Source organism: Halichoerus grypus, chromosome 5 (genome assembly GCF_964656455.1).
Source record: "Halichoerus grypus chromosome 5, mHalGry1.hap1.1, whole genome shotgun sequence".
Classification (NCBI taxonomy): Eukaryota; Metazoa; Chordata; class Mammalia; order Carnivora; family Phocidae; genus Halichoerus; species Halichoerus grypus.
Window position 1 is genome coordinate 179,392,416 of NC_135716.1, and position 8,723 is coordinate 179,401,138.

Consider the following 8,723-nt stretch of genomic DNA (forward strand, 5'->3'; position numbering starts at 1 on the left):
TTGGAAAAGTAATGGCACGTTCACTGACGGAATGAGGAAACGAGAAAAATTACATCTGCAATCCTTCCACGCGGAGAGAAACTTTCACACCTTGGTATCAAGGCTTTGTACCACATGTTTGTTCATTTCCAAACTTGGATTCATGTTTCTACAGTTTTTCACACTGAAAAAGTTTTTATCTTTCCTCATTCCAAAATTCCTTCTAGCTCACCATTTTTGAACATTTAGATTTCCATTTTTGTATTAATAATGTAGCATTGAATTTCTTCAGAATTCCATATGATTTTAGTCCTGGGATGGGCTATTAAATTCAGAAAGCACAAAATACCATTATTTTTGTTTTCACAAATACTCAAACAAGGAGCCTATTTTCTTAAAAGTTTTTCTCACAGATGATTGGGAGGGCTGGCTGCGTGCAGTACCCTGAGGGGCCACGAATCCAGACATCGCTGCCAGAGAGCAGTTAGTCAAGCAGAACAGCAGAGAACAGCCCAGGCCCCAGATGGGCTGAAGTTTGGACTAGTTGGGACTAGAATGGTTGCAACTGACAGAAAAGGCAGACTCTCGGTGACTTAGCAAAACAGAGGGTTTTTTCTCTCTCTCTTCAGTCCTAGTTAGTCCAGAGCTTAGTGCGGCAACTGGCAATTCTCACTCTGGCCCTTACTTGGGGGTCTACCACCCTCGACTGGAACCCAGGTCTTCCACCTCATGGGCTGGGTAACTGGCCCAGCTCCATCCATCACATCTGCATTCCATTCAGCTGGAAGGAGGGGAAGAGATGCACACCCAGTCTCCCTTGAAAAAGATACGGCCTGTGTCCACTTCCCACTGGCCAGCACATAGTCACATGCCACAGCAGAGGCTACTGGGAAAGTCATTTCAGTGTCCACGGGCCCCCAAAAGTCCAGGGTTCTGGTGCAGAGCTGGGAAAGAGCAGACACAGAGGCACAGTAAGCAGTCTGCCCAAACATGGTGGAGTCTCTGCTAAAAAAAAAAAAGGTGGACAGATGGGAATTTTTAAGAGCGAGAAATGGTTTTCTACTGAGGAGGCTTCACGAAAAGTACATTTGGTTTGGACCTTGAAGAGTAAGGGAGAAAGTCCAGAGAACCTTTTAATTAGTGCTACTCCAGAGTGTGGACTTCTGCCAGAGACCTGCAGGGAGCTGAACCCCGGGCTCCACCCCATACGTGCCAAGCAGGAGGGAGGGCCGGTGGCCTGGGAAGCCGGGCGCAGCAAGCTCTCCAGATGATTCCCCTGCTGGCTGAAGTCTGAGAACCACTGGATAAGCGTGGCAGTGCGCCCCAGGCCTTGCTGAGTGGGCCACGGCAGGCTCACCACGGGCCAGAGGTGACATGAGAACAAAGACAGTATATTAAGTTTCTTAGAGAAGTAAGGTGATTCCTTGTCCTTTACTTGGAAATGACCCTTACTAGTTTTGTCTTTGTGGCAATGTTTTGTGTTTGTTTTATAAAAAGATGAGGACTGTAGACAGTACTAGTCGAGGTCTTTGTAAATGTCCTTCCTTGCAAAAGAAAGAGTTGGCAACCTGATGTCCATCCCCAAATGTGTTTTTGAAATTTTACTGGTCCCCGAAACCAGAAGTCCAGGACTCCTGAGCCACGGGATGGAGATGAGAGCCTTGGGGCTGTTTGGGGAACAGCTGTAGTTCCCTTCACTGGAGTTTAAGGCCATGGGGGGAGCACTTGGATCCCCAGGGCCCCGGGAGGATGGGTGAGTGTCCCAAGGGCCGTGTGTCCGAACGGCCGTGGAGGATGGCGCTGTGCCCTGGGAGAGGGTGTGGCAGGGCCAGCGGGCTTGGGGGTGGAGAGAGAATTGATGGGGAGAAGGGCTCTTTGCTCCAGGAGGCACAGTGCTGTTGGTGGTACCTTAGCTTGCCAGAAACATTTTCAACCAAGTAATCCCACACCGTGGCCAAATTCATTCTCACTCACAGCCAGCCCCATCTGCCTGGCTGAACACAGTGCCTGCAACAGGACTCAGGTGCGAACTGCTGAACGTCTCTCAGTGACAGACACACGCTGCAGCCTCTGCCTTGGACAGCCCGCCTTCGCCCGCCTCTCCCCTCTCCCGGTGGCTAAATCATCTACATCTTAACAGATTGGGATAGTTGACCCACTAGACAGTAATGCTTTCCCACTGAATCTTAAATGCACGTGGGTCTGAATTCAAGGAAACGTTTCATCCTGTACCTTGGTTTTCTGCATCCTGATGTTCCGTATCCGTTGTGAGTGTAACCGGGCAGTGTTGTGCTAGCTGGCTACTTCTGGCTGAACCACTGCTTTTGCTCCTTGTGATCTAAAGCTGAGTGACATTTACGGGATCATGGCCCTGGACATCTAGGGACTTTTCTGCCTGCATTTGGGCCTTTGTTTCCTCTGGACTGGGAAGGTCTGAGCTACTGCTTATACACACCATCCCAGAAATCCCATTCACTGTTGGTGTTGAGGCCAAAACCGTGGTTTCACCTCCTCTACAGGAGGGCAAGAGGTGTCATTTATGGTCCTTCTCCGCTGAGGATATACGTGCTGGTGCAGCTTTGTTCAGCTTGTGGGAGGAATGGGATGGATGGACTTCATCTTCCACTGCCCCCACCCCCACCTTGCAGTGCCCCTGGAATGCCAGGGCCCCTGTCTGGTCTCGGCTGTGCAATCCCTGGAAGGCGGCCAAGACAGCTGACTACGAGGTGCCTGGACCAGCGCCCGAGCCTCCAGCGTCAACTCAGCCGGCTACGGACACCATCCCTAGTCTCATGGAGCTTCCAGTCTGGTTCAGGGGACACACAAGTGAACAGGCCATCACAGCTCAGAGGTGTAAGTGTCGGTGGAGGAAGTACAGGGCTGAACGCAGGCAAGCCTGGGTAACTGGACAGAGGGGTGGACTGTCTCTTACCTGAATGACCTCGGGTCTCGAAGCAGCTCCCTATGAGCCATCTCCGAGCAATTCTTTTATTGTCTTGGCTCACCTTCCCCCGAAAAGCAGCTTAAAATCAACCAAGACACATTGCTGCTGTAAGCCTTGAGGCTTGCACTGATAAACACTAGTGTGTTATTCATCTGAGGTTACAGAGAACATGCTTCCCACCTCCAAGTGGAGGCTGCGGAACGTCAGTCAAAAAACATCCCTGTCATGTCCCCAGTAGCTTATACCAGTTTCATCTCCCTTCCCTGGCATGCGAAGAACTATGCGTGTAGAGCAATTAGCATTTAATATTTGGTAATTAGCATGCTTAATGTGATTCAGAGAAGTTCCTTGACATTTTTCTAAAAACAGCACGTTCCCGCCCACCCTTCAAACAGCAAAGCCGTTTGTTTAAAAAAAAAAAAAAAAACCGCGTGCCAGTCTTATTTGGTGCTGAATATGCATGTGTTGGCCTCTTCCGGGGCACTGCTGGTAAATTTAGAAACTCGCTTAGAAAAGAACTCCTTATCCAGCAGCCGCACGGCTCACGGATTGGAGGATCGAAAGAAAATGGCAAGATCTCCCTAAAGTCAGGGAGCTGTGTTGGTCCTTTTCAAGTAAATAAAAACCCTCAGTGAGCCCCTGACGAGCCACACGCTCCGTTCAAGTCCAACAAGGAGCCACATTTGGGGACGCGGCGAGAGAGACATTCTACCCCACCGCCCCGGCGCAACCACGTAACTCTGCGCCCGACAGTGTAGCCGCCTGCTCCGGGTTCTGTAGCCCGAAGGCTCCAGCCGGCGGCCCGCTCGTCCCAGCGCTCGGAAAGTCCGCGCCGGGCACCCCCTCACTACCTCTCTGCGGCCCTCGGCGCCTCCCGGACCCCAGAAACGGGACAGGGCCCTGGGGGCTGTACCGCCCGGCCAACGCAGGGCAGGGGGACGGAGCCGGATCCCCTCCGCCGGCCCGGCCCGCCCCGAGCCGGAACCCGGGCCCGGCAGCCCGGCCCCGGCCCCCACGTGGCCCCTCGGAGCGAGCCGCACTACCCTGCTGCCGCCGACGGACGGTCCGCCGCAGCCACTGGGCACCGCGCTCTGGACCGGCGGCCAATGAGCGCGCTCCGACTGCCGGCGAGGGCGGGGCCTCGGGGGTCGCCGCGCGCCCCGCGCTGGCGCCTCCATTGGTGGGGTTGGGTCCCGCCCCCACCAGTGGACCCCGCCCCTCCGGCCGCGTTAGGTTGCCGCTCGGCGGCGGGCGGAGCTGGTCCCGTTGTGCTGCGGCTCCGCGCGGCCTGCAGTCCCGGGCCCGCGCCCCGCGCCGCCCGCCCGCCCGCCCGCCATGGAGCCCGGCCCCGACGGCCCTGCCGCCTTCGGCCCCGCTGACATCCACGAGGGCTGGTTCCGCGAGACGTGCAGCCTGTGGCCCGGCCAGGCCCTGTCGCTGCAGGTGGAGCAGCTGCTACACCATCAGCGCTCGCGGTACCAGGATATCCTTGTCTTCCGCAGGTACCACCGCCGGCCCGGGCCCGCGCCCCCGAGCGTGCGGCGGCCCTCAGCCCAGACCGCCCGCTGCCCGCCGCCCCGGAGCCAGCCGGGGCTCCTCCTGCCCCGGTCTCAGCCCCGGCCGCCCCTCTTCCTTCCGGACCCCTGTCTTGCGCCCTTTACCTCCGGACGCCCCCCCCCCCCGGCCCGTGGGCCGTCTCTGTCCCCGCCCCACCCCCTGCAAAACTGTCAGAAGTTCTGGGGAACTAGGCCCCTCCCCTCCCGAGACCCCCTCCCGACCCTGCATCCCGTCTCCCTGCGCAGGAGGCTGGCGTTTCGGGCGGTCCTCTTGGGCGGGGAGGGAGCCGGAGTCTGCGCCGGCCCCACGCGCCGAGCTCCACGTGTCAGCCCCGGACACGTCAGAGCCGGGACCCTGAGTCCACCCCCACCCCCCACCCGGCGGGCCTGCCTGGCCATCCTCGCCACGTGTCACCCCCAGCACTCACCCCTGGGACCCCTTGGCAGGCTGGGGGAGATTCTTCTCACCGGGGGCGAGTGGGAGAGCACTGCCCCCACTCCAGAGGACCCAGGTCCCTGACTGTCACTCCTGCCTTCAGTAAGAGCTACGGCAACGTGCTGGTGTTGGACGGTGTCATCCAGTGCACGGAGAGGGACGAGTTCTCCTACCAGGAGATGATAGCCAACCTGCCCCTCTGCAGCCACCCAAACCCACGGAAGGTATCGCCGCTCCCGCCAGGGTTCAGCCCCGAGCCCGGAGATAGGAAGCCCACTGCTCAGTGCCCCGCAGAACAGTGCAGGAGGCTCCAGCTGTGCCCATGCTCAGCCCAGGTGCTTCCTAAATGGTTGTCAGAAAGTGCTAGCAAGAACCGGGGAAGTAAGTGGGGCGAGTGGCCCACTTCACAAGGGGTGGGGGCCGCCACGGCCTCTGAGGAGCAAACAGTTCTGGCTGAGGCCTGCTTCATAAGAAGGAGCAGCCCTGGGAGGAGTTTCCAGGAAAAGGGGACACCTTGTGACAGGTTCCTGAGGCAGGAAAGCATTTCTGAGAGTAGCAAATGAAGTAATGAGGTCTGTCTGTGCATCTGAGGAGTTGAGAAACCTACCCTGTTGGGATGGTGTTGTGTGAGGGCATCTGCCCCGTGCGGGCCCGGGCCCCCGAGTCCTGCTGGAGCCTCTTTGGTGGGGCCGGTGCTCAGGCTCGGGGCTGTGCTTCTGAATGATCCTGCCCCTCCTAGGTGCTGATCATCGGGGGTGGGGACGGAGGTGTCCTGCGGGAGGTGTTGAAGCATTCCTCCGTGGAGTCTGTGGTCCAGTGTGAGATTGATGAGGTGAGTGCCGGGCTGTGGGTTCGAATCCCAGTTCCGCCCTGAATTGGCTGTATACCCTTGGGCGAGTCGCTCAACGTTGCTCGGCCTCTTTGTTCATCTCAAAAACGTGTTGGGAGGATTCGGTAGGAAAACTGGGTAGCAAAGGGCCTGGCACATAGTAGGTGTGCCACGATGCTGGTTCTTAGTAAGACTAAGCTGGTTTTTACGTCAAGTCCCAGGCAAGACCCAGGAGCATTGCAACTACTTGTGTGTCTACACTTTACGCTCGGCACGTTTTTAATGAGCATCTTTTACGTGGCAGCCAATGATCTAGATGCTGGTGGTAGAGTGGTGAATGGACAGGTCCAGTCCCTGCCCCCTTGAAGTTATATTCTAGTGAGGACGAGTCCCGATGAAGGCACGGCAGGCGCAGGGCATGAAAGGAAAAAGCAGGCTCAGAGCTTAGGGGTGAAGGCTGGTCAGTGCTTGCCTCAAAGAGATGGGTTTCAGCTGAGGCCTGGATGAGAAGCAGCTGGCCATGTGGAGGCAGGGGAGGTCCTCTTGGTGGAGGCTGGACTCCCCTTCCTCTGACCCAGCAAGAAAGTCACTCGGATGGGACGGTTTGGTCCGGGGACAGAGAACGGGGATGGTGAGGCAGGAGCCAGCCCTCCATGATGGAAGGCGAGGCAGCAGAGTACCGGGTTTCCACAAAATGAATGGCTTGCCCAAGTGACCAGAGTATTAGAGGGAGGGCTGGAGGGCCCTCAACCCCCACGGCCCAGCCGGGTCCCTCCTCCCTCCCCAGGACGTCATCCAGGTCTCCAAGAAGTTCCTGCCGGGCATGGCCGTGGGCTACTCCAGCTCCAAACTGACCCTACACGTGGGCGACGGTTTTGAGTTCATGAAACAGAACCAGGATGCCTTCGACGTTATCATCACTGACTCCTCAGACCCTATGGGTAAGCAAGGCAGGGGCCTTGGGCCCCGGGCAGCCACCGTCCAGAGGCCAGCCTTCCCACTGGGCCCACAGCTGGTTTGCAGAGCGGAGGACAGAGGGGTCCAGAGTGAGAGCTGCACCTTCCCCTTCTTGGTCGCTCCCCTCCCCACCCCAGACCTGGCTCAGCAGAGGAGGGAGAGGATGCTGCTGCCCAAAGTTACGAGTTGACTAGGGACCTGGAGGAGAGTGGGGCTCTGGCCTTGGCCCATGGAGGCCCCAGCTTCCTCTTCAGTCTCCTCTCTGCTCTTAATAGGCCAGCATCGGGGTGAGGGGTGGGACCTAGTCTCAACCCAAGGCCCAGGGTGCAGAGTTCCCTGACACAGTGGCAGTGAGGACCCCCCCCACAAGGAATGGAATGGAAACGTGGAGCCCCCTCAGATACTGGGACAGTGGATCCCTGCGCTCCTCAAAAGCACCGTCTTTGTGGTTGGTTTCTGGATCCACAGACCGGGGTTCAAATCCCGGCCCGGGTTGGGAGGTCTCAGCCGGAGTGTTCACTGTCCCTTGTCCCACCGGTGCAGGCCCTGCAGAGAGTCTCTTCAAGGAGTCCTATTACCAGCTCATGAAGACGGCCCTCAAGGACAATGGCGTCCTCTGCTGCCAGGGTGAGCAGGCCAGCGTGGGGGGCCGCGGGGGGCGGGCAGGCGGGGCAGCCCTCCAGCGTGGGCAGGGTGAGCAGGCTTCCAGCATGGGAGTAGGGGCGGGGCAGCTGGCTGGCCGGCCGGCCTGCTGGGGCTGATGCCCCCCTGCTCCCCACACAGGCGAGTGTCAATGGCTGCACCTGGACCTCATCAAGCAGATGCGGCAGTTCTGCAAGTCGCTCTTCCCCGTGGTGGCCTATGCGTACTGCACCATCCCCACCTACCCCAGCGGCCAGATAGGCTTCATGCTGTGCAGCAAAAATCCTGTGAGCTGCGTGCCCTCCCGGGGGCCGGAGGGGGGGCAGGCGGGCACCGAAAGCACTTCCCTGATGCCCGCATCCCCTGTCCCCAGAGCACCGACTTCCAGAAGCCCGTGCAGCCTCTGACACAGAAGCAGGTGGAGCAGATGCAGCTGAAGTACTACAACTCAGACGTGCACCAGGCCGCCTTCGTCCTGCCCGAGTTTGCACGCAAGGTGAGCCGCCTGCCGGCCGGGGCCACAACCAAGGAGACTCGGGGCCTCCCGAGCCCCCACATGACCCAGCATCCTCCTGACGAGGCCTTCTGTCCCACCAGGCCCTGAATGATGTGAGCTGAGCCCAGGCGCCCCTGCTGACACCGCCCAGGACCTCAGGCCAGGGAGCCTCCAGGGCGCCTGGGCGCGACGAGCCCTGGACGAGACCCCCCGCCCCCCGCCCCGCCGGTGTGCCCACCAAGCAAGTGTTACAGGCCCCAGAATGCTGCCCGGGCTGCCCTGCTGGGCGGACTGTCTCTCTGTCGATGTGGCGTCCAGCCTCCAAGCCTCTACCAGCTGTGTACAGCACCTTCTCCACCTTCTGTCGCCCTCACTCACCAAACACGTGTATTTATAACAAATTCCGAATCGTGTGTCCCCAGACCTTGAATGGGCCCAGGCAGGTGCCACATCAGCCAGTGTTGGACGTTCCTATGTATTGGGCTCGGAGCTGACCCCAGCGTCTGGCCTCCAGGTATCCGCCACGTGTCGGTGAATAGGCAGACCCGGCCCTTCTGTGTCGCCTGGGACTGGCCCCTTGACCTCTGGCACCAGGGGACAAATCTGTACCAAGACACTGCTGTAGTCATTCCTTCACCAAGCCCCACAGAGGGTGGAGATGACAGACCCCTGGGGCAAGGGCTGTGGGGTTGAGAAGATCATGGTGGGGTCACTCAGGGGCTTTGTTGTCTCAGAAGAATTCGGGTCACTCACAGGGTTGTCAGGTCCCATCCTGGGGGTTCAGGGCGATGCTGGATGGGACTCCAGAGGCGGCTGGCTGGTGCGTGGTTGGTGTCCGGTTACTTGGGCCTGTTTAAGCACATCAGGTGCCCTGACTTGGCTCA

General features: G+C 58.7%; 1 protein-coding gene across 1 annotated transcript; it reads left to right on the forward strand.

The window, feature by feature from the left end:
* The first annotated feature begins 4,164 nt into the window (after positions 1 to 4,164).
* SRM (spermidine synthase) lies at positions 4,165 to 8,240 on the forward strand. Its single transcript, XM_036065269.2, has 8 exons — positions 4,165 to 4,425; positions 5,019 to 5,139; positions 5,655 to 5,747; positions 6,532 to 6,685; positions 7,245 to 7,328; positions 7,485 to 7,630; positions 7,717 to 7,839; positions 7,941 to 8,240. The coding sequence occupies exons 1-8, from the start codon at positions 4,259 to 4,261 to the stop codon at positions 7,959 to 7,961; spliced, it is 909 nt and encodes a 302-aa protein (XP_035921162.1). The 5' UTR covers positions 4,165 to 4,258; the 3' UTR covers positions 7,962 to 8,240.
* Positions 8,241 to 8,723: the final 483 nt, after the last annotated feature.

Bases quoted from the DNA above. Each gene is read 5' to 3' on its own strand.
- SRM (XM_036065269.2), top strand. From the start codon at position 4,259: ATGGAGCCCGGCCCCGACGGCCCTGCCGCCTTCGGCCCCGCTGACATC. The intron at 6,686-7,244 runs GTAAGCAAGGCA...CCACCGGTGCAG, and splicing joins TGACTCCTCAGACCCTATGG to GCCCTGCAGAGAGTCTCTTC. The intron at 7,840-7,940 runs GTGAGCCGCCTG...CTGTCCCACCAG, and splicing joins TGCCCGAGTTTGCACGCAAG to GCCCTGAATGATGTGAGCTG.